General features: G+C 32.6%; 3 protein-coding genes across 5 annotated transcripts in view; 1 reads left to right on the top strand and 2 right to left on the bottom strand.

Moving 5' to 3' along the window:
- LOC114328825 (uncharacterized) overlaps nt 1-4755 on the bottom strand; it is a 50393-nt gene extending 45638 nt beyond the window's left edge. Inside the window, exon 1 of the mRNA XM_028277772.2 lies at nt 4329-4755. Coding sequence (XP_028133573.1) covers nt 4329-4485 — 157 coding nt within the window. The 5' untranslated portion in view covers nt 4486-4755. The remainder of the gene's footprint in view (nt 1-4328) is intronic.
- Nucleotides 1-24430, top strand: part of LOC114341630 (pre-mRNA-splicing factor 18) — a 152160-nt gene that overhangs the window by 83502 nt on the left and 44228 nt on the right. The window lies entirely within an intron of this gene.
- LOC126880124 (uncharacterized) overlaps nt 17271-24430 on the bottom strand; it is a 61914-nt gene continuing 54754 nt past the window's right edge. For all 3 annotated transcript variants that reach the window (XM_050643829.1, XM_050643832.1, XM_050643830.1), the window contains exons 2-3: nt 23074-23151; nt 17271-17394 (exon numbers count right to left, since the gene is read on the bottom strand). In XM_050643829.1, the coding sequence (XP_050499786.1) occupies nt 17289-17394; nt 23074-23151 (184 nt within the window). In that variant the 3' untranslated portion in view covers nt 17271-17288. The remainder of the gene's footprint in view (nt 17395-23073; nt 23152-24430) is intronic.

Here is a 24430-nt window from a genome sequence, read left to right on the forward strand (position 1 = left end):
GAGTCCCACCAGAGTTCAATCCTTTTGATGCCGTAGGTATCTGGGATGAGTCAATTTTCCCCTTAGAGGGACTGTGAGCCGTATGGCTAAATCTCGAATAAGCCCATGTAAATAACTTTACTGCTCACGATGTCCAAATGAGTATGAATATGTTTGGGAAATACTTTAGCATACCAGGGTCCAAAAACACGGAAGGGGTCCCCCCAAAACTTAACATCTGATACCGTAAATATCTCGGATAAGTGAAGTTTCTTCCTGGAGGGACTGAGAGTTGTATGACTTTAACATAGATAAGGTTTTAATTTTATTACAGTACAAACTGAAATGTATATGAATAAACTAATCGCCGAAGGTCAGTTGGTACTGACCCTAATTAATAAATACATCTGCTTTGTATTTTGCGCAAGACAAAAATATTTTTTGAATCCCGTCCGCCCAATTTTATTATTAATTTTCTCCACTATCTTCTGTTCATTGCAGTATTTTTTGCTTCGTTCCATGTTAAGTTAACTTGTCCAAGTTCTTTTTCTATCTGCATACCTACGCATTACTACAATCTTCCTCGAGGCACGAGTGGAAAATTATGTTGCAAAATTTTTCATGAAGTTATCACGGAAAAGGATAAAATGTTAGATTTTTTCTAACGGCGCATAGGGGTTCCAAATGTAGAAAACGTGGTCATGAGGCAAAAAATAAAAGGATATTTAGGGATTTCCATGTTTCCAGTTGTTTTCTCATACTATCGTAGAGTCGTAATACGCAGGTATAAGGATCAGACCGAATATTCTTATTTATAGGTCCGGGACAAGTGAGCCATGTATGTACGACATTATTTTGGCCGGCAGTGAAAGTCAAAAAGGATCCGTATATTGAAAACACTGTAAAACGTTTTCTGGTTTATCAATTTTATTGCTGTAAAGCAGATTCTTCTTTTTAGAGTATGTATTAATGTAAGATAAAAGTTGACTTAAGATTTGGTAACAATAAATGCATACAATTTGTTAATGAATAAACAGTAAAAATATACTTGTAACAACAACAATTTCGTAAAAATACATTCAACAAGTACATAATTCTGCGATTAATTTTTATTAATCTCAAAACGTAAAGTCAGCAGATACAGAATCTCATTGGTTTAGCTGCTTTTAACTGCCTATGTACTGCAGGTAGTTGTTTGAATACAAAAGTGTGAAATTACGCATATTACATGATTTTAGCGATTGTTGCGTATGTATGGGCGGTTGAACATGCCTAATAGATTCTAAATATTGTACTTTAAAAAGAAAGTGTATTGGTAATAATGTCCCTTATAATATAAAATTTTAAAAAAATATGCGCGTGGAATAAAATTTTTGAATTTCTTTTGGCCATATTGGATCTGCCATTTTGTTTTTCAAAAAAATAATGTTACTCTGGGCTAATTAGCAAAATTCATGGAAAAGTTATTTACCAGCAATTTTATTGCTGGAATCGAATTATAAGATCCTATATATTAATAATATAGGCATGCAAAGTCCGCAGATAGTGTGCTACTTTTTTTATAAACAAAATGGCGCCGACAAATCGTATGTTTTTCAATTATTGCTCTATAACTCCGAAGATTTTAACTTTACAACAAAAACACCCAAATAAAAATTCACCGAAATTAAATTCTGCATAGAGATATGTTTTTCACGATTTGTTCCGACGAAAATTTTCCTCGGAAAATGCGGGTTTTCCTAACAAAAACTATAATTTCCAAATAAAGTTTTAGGTAAGTAATTATTAATCAATAATTAAATAACTTAGTGACATCAAAGATTTCTTGGTATAGATTGTAATTCCAGAAGCTGGTGAAAATTAAACGAATATTTTAGCAACAATTCAATTGTTAATTAACAATTTACGATCGCAATAATAACCAAAATAATCATGATACATTGATCAAACTTATAAAGATTATAAAGATGAGATGCTTGTTTAATATTTTATCGACAAAATATAAATTTTTCTTTTTTTTTGCATAATCTTAAAATTTTGAAAAAAAAATAGTTATAATACGTTGGTCTAATTAGTAAAGTACAAAGAAAGGTTATTTACCAGCAATTTTATTGCTTTAATCGAATTATAAGATCCTATATATTATTAATATAGGTATGCAAAGTCCACAGATAGTGTGCTAGTTTTTTTATAAACAAAATGGCGCCGACAAATCGTATTTTTTTCAATTATTGCTCTATAACTCCGAAGATTTTAACTTTACACCAAAAATACTAAAATTAAAATTCACCCCAATTTAATTCTACATAGAGGCATGTTTTTCCCGATTTGCTCCGACGAAAATTTTCCTCGTAAAATGCGGGTTTTCCCAACAAAATCTCGAATTTTCAAATAAATTTTTTGGGCCAGTAATTATTTATCAATAATTATATAGCTTGGTGAAATAAAAGCTTTCTTGGTATAGATTATAAATTCAGAAGCCGGTTAAAATGAAACGAATATTTTAGCAACAATTCAATTGTTAATTAACAATTTACAGTCGCAATAACAACCAAAATAATCATGAGACATTGATCAAACTTAGAAAGATTATAAAGATGTGATGCCTATTTAATATTTTGTCGACAAAATATAAATTTTTCATTTTTTTGCATAATCTTTAAATGTTTAAAAAAATTGTTATAAACAAATTAACATTTCTTAGAAATTGTTTATTATATTCTAATTTTAAAAAATACTTAAAATGCGTATTTCATAGGTCTTGAACATGAATGCTTTAAAAAATTTTTCCAACCATTTGCAAAAAAGTTAGGAAACAGCAAAATAAATATACGATATCTTCATTGTTTATAATTTGTTTTAATTGTTTCAAAGCTTAAAAGTGAGTCTATGGTACAATCTAATTACTCACAAAGAATGTCAAAAATTAGTGCAATGGTTATATTTTAATCAAAGATTAAAAATACTTTTTTTTGTAATTTTTAGCGCGAAAGTATGCTTGATACAGAGCCGTAGATAAAATGTTCACTCGAAGCGACTGACACGCTTAAACTCGCGCGAGTTGTGTATGTGGGGGGGGGGGGGTGGCTACGGTACTGTATTATTCTACTTTCGCGCGTGTAAATTACAAAAAAAATATATTTATGATCTTTAATTAAAATATAACCATTAAGCTGATAATCGATATTGTTTTATAAATAATTAGCTTGTACTTTAAACTCACTTCTACGCTTTGAAAGAATTAAAAAAAATTATTAACACCGTAGTAATCATATGTTTACTTTGCTGTTTCATAACTTTTTTGCAAATGGTTGCAAAAAAGTTTTAAAGGATTCATTTTCAAGATATTTGAAATGCGCATTTTAGCTATTTTTTAAAATTATAATATAATAAAAACTTTCTGAGAAACGTTAATTTGTTTATAACTATTTTTTTTTAAACATTTAAAGATTATGCAAAAAAATAAAAAATTTATATTTTGTCGACAAAATGTTATATTATAGGCATCTCATCTTTATAAGATTTCAAAGTTTGATCAGTGTATCATAATTATTTTGGTTATTATTGCGACCGTAAATTATTAATTAACAATTGAATTGTTGCTAAAATATTCGTTTAATTTTCACCAGCTTCTGGAACTATAATCTAAACTAAGAAGGCTTTTAAGTCACCAAATTATTTAATTATTGCTAAATAATTACTTATCTAAAACTTTATTTGAAAATTAAAGATTTTGTTGGGAAAACCCGCATTTTCCGAGGAAAATTTTCGTCGGAGCAGATCGGGAAGAACACGTCTCTATGCAGAATTTAATCACGGTGAATTTTTATTTGAGTGTTTTTGTTGTAAAGTTAAAATCTTCGGAGTTCTAGAGCAATAATTGAAAAAAACACGATTTTCGGGCGTCATTTTGTTTATAAAAAAGTAGCACACTATCTGAGGACTTTGCATACCTATATTATTAATATATAGGATCTTATAATTCGATTCCAGCAATAAAATTGCTGGTAAATAACTTTTCCCAAAAATGGCCTATTCTCCGATAATCAGCCCAGACTATGTTAGATTTGTAATCAACAACCTTAAACTACCAAATTTGAAAAAAAATTTACGTTTTGATTGATATTTTCAATTATTTATTTCCGCCATGTTGGATCCGCCATTTTGTTTTCAAAAAAAATGTCAGATTCGTAATCAACGATGCCAAAAACCCTTAGGTACGAAAATAATTCCGAAGTATATGAACAATATACGCTTTTAAAGGTTAATGACCACCTTTTCGACATTTGGAACCACAGTGCGGCGCGACTGCTCCCGGGTTAAAATGAAAATAACATTGTCTTACTTACCTCTTCTAATGATTTCCTTTCTAAAAGCTTTAGTTGTGTGGATGATAAAAAATATATAAAACACTTGTGTGGCCACTACCAACCCCACTAGAACGAAAATTGTTGTCGATACGAGAACTTTCTCTGGAAAATAATAATTATAATTATCACCCATCATTAGATGTTAGTGTATGCACGTGTATGCTTGTTACCAAACCTTTGAGAATAATCAGGGCCTGGATTCCGTGCACTGTAGATATCTACAGTCGCCTTCTATCGATGTCACGCGTCATGAAAATATTTGAATTTTTAGCTTTAATTGAATTATTTTCTAGTTTTGCTAGGTTATACTCTAATTGATGCTGAAGTGACACTTAGTAAAACAAGAAAATATTTGAATTAAAACTAAAAATTCAAATATTTTCATGACAATTGCCATCGACAGAAAGCGACTGTAGATATCTACAGTGCACGGAATCTAGGCCCTGGGTGATGTATTTCTCTTAACAAATAATATATTGTTATCGCTATCGATAGTTTAGAGATAACCACAAAAAAAAGTTTAATTTATAGATTTTTATACGGTATAGTTTTAATATTTAAGATTAAAAGCTTTTTTAATATACAATGATTAGCCAATGATTACTTACCATTCTTCATTGTGATATCTCTATCCAAGATTTAGGTGTTCACCAAAATATCGGGCTTTGAGTAATACAGTATTCGCGCCGTGCATGACTGACGCGACACCTAGCGTAGTCGCCTGACATTTTTGGCAACCACAATTTGACGTTAAACTTATGATACACACATGGCATACTTGACGTTAATATGTAATATTTATTTACCATTTTTGATAAAATTTGTTTACAAACAATAAGTGTGCGTGAAGACAGTCAGGGACTAGTCCGCGAGAAGAGGATACCTTTGATAGATAAATATACAATGTATATTTACTATTAATTAATATTATTAATAAATTATTAATTAATAATATACTGGTATATTTATCAATAAACGATTATACATTAAATAAATATAATATAGAATTAAATTGCGGATGCGTTGTCGTGGATTAAAAGTCACCGACAGGGTCTGCGAATGAACATAATGACACTGGCATTACAAAAATTCGCCAAAATTGTCATATTTCGCCGCTACGGACTTTGGCATTGTTTCCACGGAGTATCTCCTCCATGGTCACGCACGGAGCGAATATGCCTTAGAGTATCTAAGGTCGTCCGCACATGAAGCAACTAAAAAAAACCGTTGTAAACTTAAGTTACCAATCAGTTCCTTATTGGTTGCTGTCCATGTATTTTCATAAGTATCCGCACATAACGCCACTAGTTAGTAACCGGTCTGTAATGCGTCAGTGATCAGTCGGCTGCGACTAGACGTTCAGGTTGCTTGGAGACTAGTTTCAGTTTCTAGTTTGTTCTGATATTATTATTTTATTAGTTAAAATTACTTCGCGAAATGGCGAAACTGACAGAACAGTTGTTGAATATAAAATTAGTACAAGAAGTGGAAAAACATCCGTGTCTATATAACTTATATACTGTATACAGTGGTGAGCGCGCTAATAACCAACAAAATAACGCAAAAGATGGAAAACATAATAAATTGTGAAATAAAAAGAGACGAAACTAGTAGAGGTGGAAATTATCGATATAAACGTATAAATTTGCATTACATTACATAGCTCCCCCTTTAGATGTCTCCTGTCACATAAAATTCTCTTGTCACAGTGATAGTTGTTATACTCATCCGACACGTCTAAAGGTGGGAAACTATGTAATGCAAATTTATACGTTTATATCAATAATTTCCACCTCTACCAGTTTCATCTCTTTTTATTTCAAAACTTATTATGTTTTCCATCTTTTGCATTATTTTGCCGGTTATTAGCGCGCTCATCACTAACAGTGATTCATTGTATACACTACCCCAAGAAATTAACGCACCACCATTGAGACATCAAAAATGATATGGGTCATTTTTGATGTCTCAAATTTCCTCGTGTTGTCCGATTGAAGTGATTTTAGCCTTTAGTGTAGTTAGATAATTTTACACGAAGAAGCTACTCTACCGCACTTTCTCAACAAAAATTTCCCTCAAAAAGCCAGGCTACATTTTTAATTCCATTGAAGATGCGAAAATACAAGATTACCTCCTCCCTTGGTAGAAATCATCCACCCAAAAAATACACTAATCTGCTCTAGATTATCGAACAATAGAATATGTTTGTATTTATCATCTGAAGATTTCGTAGAAAAATTCCTAAATGAAAATAACGGCAACATTGAAGTTAATAATCAGATTATAGAAGCTCGACTGTATATACGTCATTTGAAAATGACCTTTTTCTCTCAAATGGTATAAACAAATAAAATTGTTTAAAAACTACTTAACCTTCTTCCATCTTTTGCATATTATAGAAACTACATAAAAACTCACATTATGAAATGTTTTTAAATATATTTATTGTTTATTTTAATAGTTATAAACAATTGAAAAAAATGCTTACTTTCTGGTTTATTTTGCAATAATTTTTTTGCTTATAAACATTTTGTAATTTAGAAATTCCCATTTTAAAGAGCAAGTATTTAAAAGAAAGCCGTCTGTAGAACGTTTGTATCTACAATGCGTAGTTGTTTCACAATATTGAAGCGATTGAAACAAATCTCTTTCTTTGCTTAAATGTTAATAAAAAAAACCATGACACAGTAAACATTTCGATGCCCACGTGATGCCATTTCTATTGATTTGCAGCAGATATTCTATGGTCTGTTTTTAAACCAGGAGGAGTAATTAAAACCGCGCCGTAATGCTTGTTTGTAATTGGTCCAACCTCAGGCAAGTTTACTCCACTATTATGAAATTTTGACACTAATGACATTTATGAAATTTTGACACTTTTGGCATTTCATAGGTTAATTAAGTTATATCAGCGATTTTTTGTGTTTTCTCCATTATTCCTTTAATTTTTAGATTTTTAGTCTGCTTTTATATAAAAAACGCTATTTTTAGAACTCTTTAGCGACATACTAGTATAATATAATATTTATGGATTACCGTCGAAGGCCGATATGATCAACCAAAAAAGAAGATGTATTTGGTCATTTCTCTAGTGACTTTCTTAGGTGTGAATCTGCCTTTTTAGTTTACTCCTCCTGGTTTAAAAACAAAGCATAGTTAAAAAAATAACGGCCAGTAATTTTTCGTTTTTTAAATGCTTTTTAAATGTTTCCTGGGTTACTAGAATTTTTGCAGTAGTGGCAGATTTAATGATTTCATTATCAATAACTATCTCATTGATGTTACTTATCTTACAACGCATCCTGTTTGAACAAAACACCTTTAGATTAGTATTTTTAAATATATTAATACATGAGTTTTTCCAAGTTAACGAATGATTAAAATCTTGATTAATGGCGTGACTAACAATAATTGTACTGTCAAGTGGATAAAATGAGTAGTAAATTTGTGTAAAATGTAGCCTTAAGGTACCCCTGAAAACATGGCGTCAGAGCTACCCCAATATATGTTGATGTTTTGTTTTGTTAGGCTACGGCCAGACAAGCGACAATTTACAGCGCTGTAAGAGCAGTAAAATGAAGCGCGAAAAATAGGTCATATCCTATGTTGCTGCGTGATATTTTACAGCTGTATGGCCATCCACTACACTCGCCGTGGAACCCATTTTCGGGCTTCATTTTACTGCTATTACAGCGCCGTAAATTATCGCTTGTCTGGCCGCAGCCTTAGGTGTAAGTAAGAATCAACCATATTTAAAACGTCATTGGATAAGGTCTTAGGGAAGTCAATTAAAAGTAAACCGATAACTATAGTTTGAGAGAGTGACTCATGAGACTAATTAGTCTAAAGTATGTACATGATGATGTATTAGGATTTTTTGGGAGTGGGGTAAATGTAGACTCCAACCATATTTGTGGCATTATTCCAATTTCGTATATGTGGTTATAAATGTTTGTTAGTTCTGAGACTTTGTCGTCATCTAGAAGTTTGAGCCAGTCTGATGGTATTTGGTTAGGGTCTGGCGATTTCCCATTTTTGCTTTGTTTGACGGCTTTTTCTAGTTCCGCTTTTAAAATTTCAGTACCATATTCGTATACTTTGTGGTGTTAACTGGTGATCTCGTATCCAGGAAGAGCTCTTTTATGTTCTTAGTCCATTCCTCCTTTTTTTCATTAGTTAGTGCTATATCCCGATCTAAATCCAGTTTATTCTCTAGGCTGATACAAGTCTAACTTAGCCTCTGGTCTTTTTTGGAGAATTTTCGTTTTTTTATTACCAATAATAACTTTTTATCTAAATCTTTAAAAAAAAAGAACTTTTTATAATACCACGTTTTTATTATTTATAGGACACAATATAAAAAGTCTAATAAAAATAATTATTTTTCAAATCAAAATGTCAATTTTAAAAATAAAAAAGGATTTCCGATGCCGGGAATTGAACCCGAGCCTCCTCAGTAAAAGCACAGTGTCTTATCCACTAGACCAGTGATTCCCAAAGTGGTCCAGGTGGACCCCCAGGGGTCCACGAGGGACTCAACGGGGATCTACGTTGGCGTGAAATAAAAATGGGGGTTCACAAGTTGTAAGTGGGGTCCACGAAAATTTTATAGTGATTTGGTATTTATTTAAACAAATTTCCATTTTTTTCGTAATATATCAATGGAAATCAATGGAAAAAATTATGTTTTAATAGTAGGGACATAGAAATATCATTATAACGCAATATAATAAGTTATTTTGATTAAAAATTTTATTTTTGTGTAGAAAACGTTAAAATACCGTTTTTTATATTTTGCTCCATTCCCAAAAAACATGTCCTTCGATTTGACTGAAAATTGGCCCACAGATAGCCAAAACATAGGACTTTAAGTGGTTAAATTTTTTTTTATAGTTTTACAATATAAAAAACGCGTGGAATAATATCAGAGTCAAAAATATAGGCGTCTACTTTAAGTACAATTAACTCGGAAAATATCGACCGTACAAAAAAAATGGTTAAAAATAATTGTAATAATTATTGTAAACACGATTTATTTGGAACAATTTCAGTTCCTAAAATTTTTGTCGAAAAGTTGAAAATGGTGGAGATATTGAACAACAACCACTGCTATCAAACCAATCAGGTCTTATGCTCGCGCCTTTACCGCATACGTACTACCTGAAATATTGATTTTAGCAAAAAAATGAAAGGGATTAAAATTGTATAAAATTTATTTTTTCTGTTCATTTTTGTATAGGTACATTTTTGTTATAAAACTAATAATAAACGAGATAATTCAATAATTATGCTCTAATTGTCACTATTTCCCCCCATAATTCGGAAAATGTCGACGGCACAAAAAAATTTATAATAAAAGAAATTACTTATAGGAAATCATATTTTCAACAATTTCAGTCCTTACACGTTTTGTCGGAAAGTTAAAAATAGCGGAGATATTGAGCAAAAACGGTTCTTCTTTAAAATCAAGATGGCGGCTAACACAACGGCAGAATTCATTCGCGATTCTAAATTTACACTACTATTGACCCCCTCTACTGGACTATATATTGACTGGACTATATAATTTTGACTCTGATATTAGTGCATGTAACTTTTTTTGTATTGTAAAACTATACAAATTCTTTTAACAACTTAAAGTCCTGTGTTTTGACTATCTCTGAGCAAATTTTCAGCCAAATAGAAGAACATGTATGTTGGGAATGGAGGTAAATGTAAAAAACAGTATTCTACAGGTTTTCTACCCTAAAATTTGATCAAAAACATGTTTTAAATAAAGAAACTTGTTATAATGCCTAATAATCACATTTTTAAGTCCCTTCTATTAAAACATTATTTTTTCCGTTGATACTTTACGATAAATAAATAAATAAATAAATAGCTTCAGAACAAAAAATGCAAAGTTTAAATAAATTCCAAATCACTGTAAAATCGCTTGGAATGATATTTTGAGAAAAAAAAAGAAGAAAAAGACGGTTCGACCTTCATTAATGTCTTATTTTTTCCACCCAAGTTCCCCCCACCCCAAGCAATTTTCTAGACCCGCCACTTACGTGCACAGGTACGAAATACCACTTCTGCTGGGGGTTCACCGAAACCAGTAAATTTTTTAAAGTGGTCTACGAGAAAAAGTAGTTTTAGAACCTCTGCACTAGACCATTGAGATATATATTTTTGACGTACAGGTTGGATCGAAATGTCATTGCATTATTTAGATTTCAAATAGAATTAAATAATGCTTAACTTTCCAAAAATTACACTTTTATAAAAAAGTACTTTTTATAATACCGCGGTTTTGTTATATAAAGGACACAATATAAAATTATTAACTATAATTTTATATTATTATCAACTGTAATTTTATAATTGTAGGTATATTGTTTTTTCAATCCCTATAATATCATGAAAAAATTTTGTAATCGATTTTAAACTCATATAAATCAAATAAAATATTTAAAATGACAAAAAATTAATGAAACATGTTTCGAAAGAAAAATTAACTTATAAACTATGAATTTTTAGTATATTAACTTTTAATTAACATGGGATCTAAATGTCATTACCGTAGTCATATTTTTATAATAGTTTAAAATTCAAAAAAAAAAACTCGAAATAACCATATAATAGCAGTTAAATATTGCATTGTTAACTAGTTCTGAGCTATTCTGAAAATTTCAGGTGCCTAGGTAGCCTAGAAGTATGTTTAAAATGGATTACAAAATTTGCCGGACATAGTGACAAAGACCAAGCCAAGTATATAAAAACGTTTTAAAATAATCGTTTCGACATCTCCTTTAAAAGGATATAAAAAGGAAATACAAATCTAACAGTAATTTCTTCAAATTGCTCTAGTTTGGGACCATAATGGCGATGGTAATGGGATATGAAAAATTAAACATAAAAACACTTCAAAAGTTGGCAATTTGGTTTTTTGACAATTACTCAAAATTTCAACCTACGAATTACGTCAATAACTGAGCGTTTGTAGGAGGACTCTAGACGCATCTAACGGTGTATACCTCATATCTAGGAAAATTCGAATTTTTAAGTTATAGGCTTCATAAGTATGATCAAATCTATTTCTTATGGGGAAAACGGTTTTTCAAGCTCAATAATTCCTGTAACACCTTCAGTTATCATACTTGACCTTGGATGTATCAGATACTACTTGTCAATACGTTTTAAACCCATGTTTAATTATCAAAATCGGTTAAGCCGTTCAGAAGTAATCGAGCTCCAAAAGTATAATCCATTTAACCATTTTCGACGAAATAGTTTATGTAGCTGTAGTGGTTACGACGCTAAGATTGATCATGCAATCCGAGTTCATTTGCCGGCCATAATTATTAGGATGGCAGGGATATGAACTCGGATTATCTTATCACAAGTCTGGTACTACTACTAGATCATTTGGTAAAGAATGCGACAAAGGCGACCATTTATAATGCTTAACGTGTAATCGAGAAACATTACATTCAACTTCATACATTTAATTTATAAAAAACTTTGAAAAACTCCTGATACAAGAATTAAAAACCGCTAAACGCCGTAAAAATGAGTGGCGCATACAATATTCCAGCTACAAAAGAGCTGATATGAATATTACGTGGCGCGAAAATGTATTTTATTTTGATGGAAAATAAAATTCTAGTTTTATTTTGAAAGATTTTTTCCATAATATTTGCTAAATTTGAAGTAAAACGCGCCACAAAATAGCCTTAAAATTCAAACTGTATCAAAGTTACTCTTTTGTGGCGCGTTTTACTTCAAATTCAGCAAATATTATGGAAAAATCTTTCAAAATAAAACTAGAATTTTATTTTCCATCAAAATGAATGCACATTTTCGCGCCACGTAATATTAATATCAGCTCTTTTGTAGCTGGAGTATTGTATGCGCCACTCATTTTTACGGCGTTTAGCGGTTTTTTTATTCTTGTTTACTTATGAGGTAACAAATAAGTATAGTAGAAACGCAAATCGGCCATAATGCGCAACAAAGTGGCGGTACCAATGTTTGGTATAAATGTTTAAGAACTTCGAGTAGCCACTTTAAAGATAAACACATGCCGGTATTTCAACATCCCATTAATCATTGTAAATTAGTCATTTTAGAACTTACAGTAAACACTTGCATATTAGTACAGTTAAAATAATTTGACGATAAATATTAAGCAAGAAAAAATTTTTTTCTATTTTTAATGACAAAAAGCAAGTTCAATAGCGGAACCGAATTCAAAATTATTTTACAAATCATATTTAAAACATTGTTTGGTAAACCATCTCATTTTTGTTGTTAAATAAATATATTAATTTGTCTAGACCCAATTACGGTTCTGTTGATATCCGAGAAGACTTCGTATTCACACAATGTTACCAAGCTTAAATTTGTTATATTCGGTTTAGATTTTCTTGCCGATTTCCGAACCTACTATATTTTTTTACGTTATATAACAGGAAGTAACGGTTTGAATAAATTGTTTTTCTTCTTCTTTTTGTTTCTTTTATATAGGCAGTGCTGTCTGTTTTTCTTCAACGGTGCCTTTTAATCTGCCCCTAAATTGTCGTTCCATATTTTCCTTGGTGGTCCTATACTTCTTTCCTAACGGTGACTTGTCCCCGGCAGTGTCGTACTGAGCATGGTTCCGCGGAACCAGGACCCGGGCCCTCCAGGGGCCCGCTTTAACGCGCTTTTTGCTTCTTTTGTTTCTAATTTGGTGGGGACATTTTGAACTGCACAAGTACACACATAGGAAATGTAACTGCTTAATAGATTTTAATTTTGGTGTAGGTACTTTTAAATAAAAACAAAGACCTATTCCTCAAAAAATTTGAAAATGAAATTTATTGAAATTCAGGGAACGCTGTTGTAAAGTTCCTTACTCATATTACCTGCTTTCCAAAGCCCATGTTTCAACACTTGTAAAGACTAACACCATGGCCTGCCTACACGTGATAATTCAAACAGTTGTATGTTTATATTAGCAAGATTCATGAATAAGATGTAGGTAAACTACAAAGTTGCAAATGTCATAAAAATAATCCCAATACATTAGGCTCGATACTCGTGTTTATAGAACCGTCATCATTCAGACTGTACTTTTATAATATGTATATATATACTTTATATATATACATATATATAACATATATATATACATATATATATATACATATATATATATATATATATATATATATATATATATATATATATATATATATATATATATATGTATAGGTAGGTAATTCTTAAAAATTGAAATGAAATTCTAAATATAGACAATGGCGGTAAGGATAACAAGACACTATAATATAGTGTATATATTATATTGTTATATATCATATTAGACACTAATTTCTTTTTAAGAAAATCTCGTCGTTTGATAAAAGATATCAACCCCACCGTTATCCAAGGCTTTTTTTGATAGTTTTTTATTTAAGCGTTTTATCTCCCTAGAGTCTAGAGGTTTGTATGTAATTATTTTTAACATATTTATAAATGTGTCTTATGCAATTTGAGAATCTATGTTGTTGATATAAATATCATTCCAATGTTCATTTTTTAAAAGCTGTGTTAGTTTTCCGATATTAAAGTTTTTAATTATGACTGGAGATTTGGATGTAGAAAATTTTTGAGTTTCATTATTTATAAAAACGTCTGGCGTAAAGTGATCAGTTATGTCAGTATGAAAAACGATGGGGTTAATATTAATTTACTGTTTTAATAGTCTAGTGTTTTTTTTTTAAATTTCTAACATCAAAAGTAAGTAAATTTTGATCAAAATAATGTTGGTATCTTTTTTTTTTTGGTTGGTAACAGGCTTATTTTCAAAAAGGCTGTAGTCAAAGGGGCTTAAACGAGTCACTAATCACGAGTGTATGCAAATTTTGAAAACAAATCTTTAACCAATTTTTGTCTTCAGGAAAACAAAAAGTCCGCAAAATATTCACAATAGCAAAACTTATATTTTTTATACTAGTTGAGATTTTTGATATCACCAATAATTGATGTTTTTTTGAAAAAAAAATTTTTCAAAATTAAAAATTTTTTTTAAACCAAAATATTTTCAAAATGAGCACTTTGAAGCGCTTACAGATCGCTTAAAACTTACAGATCATATAAGCAATAATAAATCAAGTAACTTGTGAAGCGGTAACGATTAATTTCACTTGGGATGCTAATTAGGGGTGATTTTTACGATTTTTTTACCAACAAATAATGTCCAATTTTATTTTGAGCGTTACATAGTTAATATTGATGCTAGTACCTAAAAAATAACAAAAATATAGCTTTTTTAAAAACTTTGAAAAAGTTGTGATGACTTTTTCTCGAAAAGTGCTTCATTTTTGGTTATTTCACGTTGAAATATACGATTTGGAATTTGACCAACAAGAACCTACATTTCATGACCTACTGGGTTTAATTGTATATACACCATATTTTTCACTTTTTTATAAGCTATATTTTTACTAAGAATATTTTTTTCGATAGCATACTTACTTTTTGAGGTATTTGCGAGAAACCGTCTCAAAACGTGTTTTTAATTGAAAAATTAACGTATTATTTACTCACAAATAACTCGAAACGTATTGACTTAGTGAAAAAAACTCTGTAAAATTTAAAGGTTGCTTAGAATTAGTCAGTTTATCCAATTCCGGACTTATCTTGAATGTATGTTTTTTCACCCGAGAAGGGGAAACACCCCTAGGGCACATCGGCACACTTTTTTTTGTTTGACATGTTAGCTATGTGTATGCCAAATTCCATCTCAATCCGAGCGGTTCTTTAAAATTTACAGCAAAAACCGTGAGTAAATGGACTATAAATTAGTTTGAGTTTTTATGACATATTTTATATAAGATAAATTATATTTAAAGCTTTGTGCGGGGCCCGCATCCCAACTGGAACCAGGGCCGGCTGATCTATCGGTACACTACTGGTCCCCGGCTATTCTTACTATCCTTGATTCAAACATCCTGCTTATGTGTTCATTCCACTCTTCTTTTCTGTTCTTTACCCCGATATTTATATTGTCTACTCCACATATGCGTCTGATTTCCTCACTTCCTACCCTGTCCTGTAGTCCTTTTTTAGCAATCCTTCGTAAGAACTTCATTTCGTTGGTCTCCAGATCAGTGGCGACGCGTGACTTTTTCTAAAGTGTTACCAAAACCAGATGCAAAAAATCTTATTTAAAAAAATGAAGATATGGCTAAATGTATATACATATAGCTTCAATAATATCATTTTGTATATCACTTGAAATTCTCGAAAAAACAGTTGATGTTTCTAGATGTTGGCAAAATTTTTGATCTTTTTTGGCAATTAATGTTAACAATTCCCTGTAATTGCCTCGAATGTCAGAGCCGTCGCCCTCAAAATGACCACGAAACGCTAATTCTTGTTCGGCCAAAAAACATACGGTACATACCTATTCTAAGTGAGCTAAGGATATACGAGTACCTATCTAGTTTTTTAACAAACTCATTATGTTTAGCAATATTTGCTTTAAAAGCTTGGTTAAGAGGACTTTTGATTTTTGTTTGGCCAAACTGAATCAAATTGGGTATACATCTTACATGTAGGTAACGGAGAAATTTCATGTCTCTTTTTTAAAACTCTAAAACTATTTAAATCGTGAACCTGGTCCACCCATTTTTCTGTAAAAACCAGAAGACATGGCCAACAATACAGTCTATTTTTCTTGCAACCACATAACCAAGGATTTTCACTGGACCAACTAAATTTAAAATATCGAGCTAATTTTTTAAATTCCTTTTTTAAATTGTTTAACATAGGTCTTTCATTTTCAATAATCTCATTTTATTTTTCAATCAGAATTACTTTTCAAGTAGTTGATCGATTACGCAGCGACACTCATCCATGGTGAACTGCACGCACACTTTTTATTATAGGTACTGTTAGCAAATTTAAATCTGGTAACAGCCCTACTGATATACACAGCGCGCTTACGCCCATCGCTCCTTCAAAATTTTCACACTAGCCGGTCCCGAGCCGCCCGAGCGACAGCGAGATAACCATTCATTGTCACCACAAATGAGACTGGTAACAGAATATAATAAAGTGCAACTGAGTCACATAAACTCACCAATATTTTCGTGTGTCTGGCTATTTACTGAATTAGGTACTATTAACACATAATATAATAATATATTTCTATTGGTAAAAATAAAATAAAATAATAAATGGAATTATTCATCGTCATAAAATACATATTTATTTGCAAAATTTTTAACTGTTACCAATGGTAACAGTGGTTACATGGACGCTTCGCCAGTGCTCCAGATGTCTTTGTCTTTTGTGTGTGTCTGGTTTTGTTTCGGCCGTTTAAGTCGTAACTGGTCTAATAACTTACTTTATATTCGGGCCTTTGTTTCCACTGTTATGTGTTTGTTTTTCCAAATTGTGTCGTTTAGGCATCCGGCCGTTCTACTGGCTTTAATTATTTGGTCTTCTACCTCTTCTTATTGTTGTCGCTGATAGATTAATTTTCAGATATTTGAAAGTCCTTACTTGTTGTATAATAATAATAATATATATATATATATATATATATATATATATATATATATATATATCCGGGGTGTCATATCGGCTGACGCCGCATCCCCACACCTAACCGCCATCTATTTCTATCCTGGGCATCTTCCTCTTCCAAATCTCGGTGTTCCATGGCCTTCCTTATCGTGTCATTCCAGGATAGTCTTGGTCTTCCCCTTTTCTTCCTACGTGGGGGTTTCCATTTCAGGAGTTTCTTTGGCCATCGTTGGTCGTCCATTCTAAGTAATAATAATAATAAACTAAAAAATTCATTTTGTAATAAACATTCCTTCACATTGCTTTAGTTTGGGACCATAGTATACATGGTAATGGGATGTGAAAAATTAAACAAAACACTTCAAAAGTTTTTGGTATTTATTTAAGTAGTAACAATTTCCATAATTTCCATAATTTCGTTAACATTTTTCGCGATATCATTGGCGAATTATGATGTTGCTGATCAATCTCGGAGAGCCGGATGCTAAAACAAAATCAATACAAATTAATTAGGTTTGTTCATTTGCTTTTACAAAGATTGTTTTATATTTAAAATCAAAACTACAGGGGTGGGCATAAATCTACCGCTTTCTCTTACATTCAGCGTGCGTTATCTAGCAACACGGCCGGGTGGACTTAAGTCAATATGCTAGTTGATCTCGAAACCAAGGAATACCGGTTTTTTCGCACGTTTAGTCACTATAGGTTTGTTCCAACACAACGAAAAACCGTCATGTAACGATCACGCTCCTGCGCACTAAACAAAATAAGCCATGGCCTACCTTTGGATCGAAAGGTCCGAATGGTCGTGAGTTCGAATATCACCAGGGTCAGAAATTTTTCGTTTATTATAAATTAATAAATGAAGATAGTTTCTGTCCTTGTGGGATCGGTACTCACCGGAAAGACCGCAGACGTTCGGATACAATTAGCGTCTCTTCGCAAAGACAATGGGCGCGTTCACCAGATGCAAATGTTGGCAATCAGTTTGCGCTTTATGCTTCTGAACGACTTCCTAACGTCAAACATGTTTGGAAAGCGGTCGCCATTTTTGCAAGCATGAAATATTTATGTTGAACTTTGCAAATGTGTTGACAATTGAAAAAATATGGCGGGAATTTAAATTGTATATATTATAGAATATATTTATAATGATTTTATATATATAAAATAACGGCTACTGAAGACATTCAGCTTCGTTATTATCTATTAAATCCATTTTCTTCCTTCTCTTAATAAAAAGAATAATTTCAAAAATTTATTTATTGATAAAATTATTTTAGGTTACGTTCAAACCAAACAACAAGCAAAATGTCAAACTTTAATCTAAACAATAAGCCGTTCAGCTCACTGTCAACAAGTTTAAGAATCAAAACGCAAACTGTTATGAACGTGTTTGCATCTGGTGAACGCAGTCAATGACGTCGACTTTGCAAAGTAACAAGACACTTACTCAACACACACACTACACATGACACTAGGTACCTAACTGTAAAAATTTACCGTACCTACCATGCCAATGGCCATTAGTTGTCGAGGCACTAGCTAAATAAAAAAAAGATAAGCCATGGAACGTATTATTTTACAGTAACGTGATCGTTACATGACAACATATACTATAGCTGCCATAGAACTAGACATGAATTTGGGACAGCCTTTATAGTCAATAATAAAGTCAAGCATTTGGTTATAGATTTTAAGCCGATTAATCCACGAATGAGCTGCTTAAGGATCAAGGGCAAGTTTTTTAATATTAGTCTTATTAATGTACATGCCCCAACAGAGGACAAGGAAGACGAAGATAAAGACGAATTATATGATGAATTAGAAAGAGCATATGACAGTTGTCCCAGAAGTGACATTCTCAGAAGTTACATATTAAAATAGTAATCGGTGATCTGAATGCAAAAATCGGAAGGGAAGAAATATATCTACCGCACATCGGTAAATATAGTCTCCATAATAATACCAATTCGAATGGACACCGAGCAGTCACCTTCGCAGCCGCAAAGAACATGATCGTAGGAAGCACATGTTTTCTACACAAAAAAATACATATGGGAACTTGGACCTCGCCCGATGGATTAACGAACAACCAAATTGATCATGTGATCATAGATGCTAGACACTTCTCAAACTTGATGGATGCCCGGACCTATCGAGGCGCCAATATTGATTCAGATCACTTTCTAGTTGGCACAAGAATTCGAGCTAGAATCTCAAACGCGAAGAAGGAGAGAAGTACCAAAACAACGCGCATATTGAACTCAAAAATCCGCAAACGGTAGAAAGGTTTCAAAACTATATCGAAACTAACTGCATAAATAATGAGAATCTAACAACCAGCGAACAATGGGAAATGTGTAAAAGTAATATCAAAGACGCAGCAAATAATATTCTAGGGCCAGAGAAACCACCATCACGCAATGACTGGTTCGATGCTGATTGTGAGGACATTACAAGAAGAAAGAATGATGCATATAAACAGATGCAGCAAAGAAGAACCCGAAAATATAAAGACCTTAGAAGAGAAGAGAAGTGCATTCATAGAAGAAAAAAGAGAATTTATGAAAATAGAATACTGGAAGAACTCGAGGCATTAAAACAGGAAAATCAAACAAGAAAATTCTATAAAACTCTGAATAATGTAAGAAAGGAATTCAAACCAAGGCTAAGACTATGTAAGGATAAGGGGGGGGGGCACATACTCAATACAAAAGAAGTATTGAAAAGGTGGGTGGAACACTATAAAGAACTACTTACCATCGAAGTAGAAGATCCAAATCAACCAAACCCAAGAGAAACCAACAATACACCATTAGAGCCTCCATCAATTCAAGAAGTACGGGATGCAATAAAACACCAAAAAAATAATAAATCTCCAGGAAGTGATGGTATATCCTCGGAACTTATTAAATATGGAGGTGCTACCCTGACTAATCAAATATATAAAATAATACTGAGAGCCTGGAATGAGGAACAAATCCCGGAAGAGTGGTGTATTGGAATCGTTTGCCCGCTACACAAAAAGGGTGATCAATTGGAATGTAGAAACTATAGGCGAATAACCCTCCTTAATACAGCTTACAAAATATTTTCGAGTATCTTATATGGTCGCCTAAGTGCACATTCAGAGGAGCTTCTTGGAGAATATCAAAGTGGTTTTAGGCCTGGTCGATCAATAACAGACCAGATCTTTGTGCTAAGGCAAATACTGGAAAAAACCAATGAATTCAATATCGACACATACCATCTTTTCGTAGATTTTAAATCGGGCTATGATAGTGTCCTAAGAAATCAATTGTATGAAGCCATGGATGAATTCCACATCCCTGATAAACTGATACGATTGGTTAAGGCTACAAAATGCGTAAAGTCGTTTGCAAAGTCGAAATACAGGGCCAACAATCACAGGCGTTTGAAACGAATGTTGGAATGCGACAGGGAGACGCGCTGGCGTGTCTCCTCTTCAACATAGCTCTGGAAAAGGCGGTCAGAGATGACCGAATAGACAACAGAGGAAATATTTTTAATAAATCATCCCAAATTTTGGCATATGCAGATGACGTGGACCTAGTTGCCCGCACAACACGCAAACTAGAAGAAATGTATACCACCTTCTCAAATGCCTCAAAAAATATGGGCCTGAAAGTAAACGAGGAGAAAACTAAGATGTTGGCATCAACACCCAACAATAGAGCCGGAAACATCGGTCACCAATTCTCTGTTGATAACTCTACCTTTGAAGTGGTGGACAAATTCACATACTCGTACTTAGGCTCCCTGATCACCAAGGAGAACGTCATGACGTATGAAATCAAGCGAAGGATAATCCTAGCGAACAAATGCTATTTTGGACTGAGTAGACATATGAGAAGCAGAAACTTAAGCCAAAAAACAAAAATAACCATATACAAAACCCTTATACAACCAGTGTTGACATATGGATCGGAGACATGGACCGTCTCCAAAGCAGATGAAAACCTTCTGCTTATATTTGAACGAAGGATCCTGAGAGGCATATTCGGTGGCATCTGTGAAAATGGTATTTGGAGGAGGAGGTACAACTACGAGGTATACCACAGATTATAAACATATATTTGGTGATAAAGACGTAGTATCTCTTATAAGAATAGGAAGACTAAGATGGGCAGGACATCTAGCAAGATCACAGCATAACAACCCTCCTAGAAGAATCCTTATTTCACAACCTGTGGGAAGTAGAAATAGGGGTAGGCCAAAACTTAGATGGAAGGATGGTGTAGATGAGGATGGGAGAAAAATAGGCGCAGCAAACTGGCAACGGTTGGCAATGGATAGGAGTGACTGGCGTAATAGACTTGGGAAGGTCGAGTCTCTTTCATAGGGCTGTAGCACCATTGATGATGATGATCGTTACATGACGGTTTTTCGTTGTATTGAAACAAACCTTATATTTCGAGTAAAATGGCAGAGAACGTTCACGTTAATGTCTGCGTCATTCTGTTCTATCCGTTGCATAGATTTTCCACTATGCAACACCGATCTTCTTAGCATTCTATTTTACCCTGTCTATCCATCTCACCTTTGGTCTACCCCGCCTTCTCTTTCCCACCGGTTGCGTCGTTATAATTCTTTTTTTATCATGTTTGATTCCGGGCCCGGTTACATGTCCTGCCCACTGCACATGGTTTCGCTTGATTATATGTAGTGCTAATATATTTATTGTCCACCAAACTTATGCTTGTGGATATTCTGTAGTTCAAAGTTATATCTACGCCTCCATATTTCGTTTTCACAGACCGCTTGGAATATCGTGCGTAGTGCCTTTCTTTCAAAAATCGATAGAGAGGATTTGTCTCTTTTGGTTAGAGTCCATGCCTCTCATACATAAGTGAGAATGGGGATTATCAGTGGTCTATATGGGTCTTTTGAGAGAGGTCTTTGTTAGTTAAGTTCTTGATAGACCACGATAACACTGATTTGCAATTATGATCCGTTTTTATTTTCCCTGATCTGTTATTATTAGGGTTAACCGATGTCCCTAGATATATGAAGTCTTTGACCGCTTCGAATGTAAAAATATGTTAAAATATGTTATGTTATCAATATGTTAAAAAGCTGACACGCATCTTCCTGCCTTAACCCTTTATGTATTGCAAATGGGGTTGATGAGTGGTTCCAAATTGTGACTGCTGATAGCTTATTAACTTAAGTAGACCTGCTGTATATATACAGTAAGCGCCACGCTAGTAGACACACCGGTACATAATTGCTAGGCTTCAGCTAATCCGGCCCGTTCTCATTTGTGACTTTCATATCTGTCATGTTATGTAACTGTCATGAAATTATTCAAAACAATTGTTTTTCCATACAAAAAATACATTAATCAATAGTATCGTTACTCTGCTTTAAAATAACTTTATTCAAACACCAACAATATTACAATACTTTTTAACTTTTACAACTTTAACACAATGACACCAAATACTATTGATTGTAATACATACAACTCTTGACATTTCCCATTACATTTGAGAAAGCAAAAAATAGCGCCATCTAGTGGTCCGGGGTGATAACCAGAGCAATCTAACCTTACATTTATAAAATTGCTTTATTATTGTTTTTGTATAAGTGTTTGAACTATTTTTATTTTAATTTAATTTTGCAAAATTAGCTCGTTATTCAAAAATTTATAAAATTAAATTTGAATGTTTACGTCAAATTTTACGTTGTCACAACGTAGTTTCACCGCAAGCCGACAGTGGCGCTAGTGGCAACGTGCTTCCAGATTTCTGTGGGAGTTGGATGTATTACAATCAATAGTATTTGATGACACTATAAACTTCAAACACAACTGTTCTATAAACTGTCAACTTTCTATGTTTGTATTGGTTTCTATACATTTTGTGACGTTCTAGACATCACTAGTCATAAAAGTAAACAGTGCAACAAGTGCAGGATCCGGGACTGTATTAACTCAATGTACCCGTGTGTCTGGTAGCGTGGCGGTTATTATATGTATTAGGTATTTATTAATTTCTCGGACCAATTGTTTTGATATTGTATGAAGTTCTATAAAGTCACATTGTTTTGTCGAAATGTCATAGCAATTCACCGCAAAGCATTTAGACATCTGTACCCTAAGCATTTGTTGGGCAAAGTTGTATATGCAAATACTTACATAAATCTACGTTGCCTGGAGGAATAGGTTTCAAAACTTTCCTTCCCCAGCCTGTTTCCAACTCCAAAAAGTAGTAACCTGAAATTAAAACAAATTGAAAAATGAGCAGAAGAATATTGTCGTTTCAGAACAAGTCGATCGTCTGTAAATCATTTGTTTACTTAAAGGGTAAATACACTTCCTAAATTTGATACCAACATAACTGTTGTAATTAAAAAAGGAATATCTAATACAACGTAATATTAAAGTAGGTAAAGACTTCTGGTGTATATTGGTATATGAATTTATTAAAATTATTTAAAAATTATCCAAAAGATAATGGAAAATCGTGAAACGTTTTCGGTCAAAACTGACCATCTTCAGTGTGAAACGTCCAGTGTACAGCACTGTACAGGTAGTTAAAGGGTCTTGGACGTTGGAAGCTCTAAAAACCTTTCAGTTACATTGTTAAAATATATAACATTACAGATAATGCGACATTAAGTCGATGGATTCAGATTTTGGTCAAAATGTTATTATGTGGTTGCATTATTTGTAATCTTGATACAGGGTGTAACAAAAATGCAGGTCATAAATTAAATCACATATTTTTGGACTAAAAATAGCTCGATTGAACCTAACTTACTTTAGTACAAATGTGCACATAAAAAAATGTTACAGCCCTTTGAAATTACAAAATGAGAATCGATTTTTTCCAATACAATGAGAATAGATTTTTTATTTAAAATGGGCATGTGGTATTCCTATGGTAAGGACATCTTAAAAAAATAATAACAGTGAAATTTGTACACCCCATAAAAATTTTATGGGGGTTTTGTTCCCTTAAGGCCCCCCAAACTTTTGTGTCCGTTCCAATTAAATTATTACTGCGGCACCATTAGCTAAACACAGTGTTTTTAAAACTTTTTGCCTCTTAGTATTTTTTTGATAAGGCAGTTTTTATCGAGATGCAGCTTCTTTTTTAATAAAAATTTTATGGGGGTTTTGTTCCTTTAAATACCCCAAATGTTTGTGTACGTTCCAATTATATTATTATTGTGGTACCATTAGTTAAACACAATGTTTTTAAAACTTTTTTGCCTCTTAGTATTTTTTCGATAAACGATTTTTTATCGAGATATTAATATGTTTTAAAATATACCTAAAAAATGTAAATTCCCAATAAATTTTCATATTTATTACCAGGTCTCTATAATCTTACTTACCATGTAAAAATTTGTGATGGATTTTACAAATGTTCAAAATACCTCGATAAAAACTGACTTATCGAAAAATTACAAAGAGACAGAAAAATTTCAAAAACATTTTGTTTAACTAATGGTACCACAATAATAATTTAATTGGAACGTACTCAAAT

The sequence above is a fragment of the Diabrotica virgifera genome, chromosome 2, assembly GCF_917563875.1.
Source record: "Diabrotica virgifera virgifera chromosome 2, PGI_DIABVI_V3a".
NCBI classification, from domain to species: domain Eukaryota; kingdom Metazoa; phylum Arthropoda; class Insecta; order Coleoptera; family Chrysomelidae; genus Diabrotica; species Diabrotica virgifera.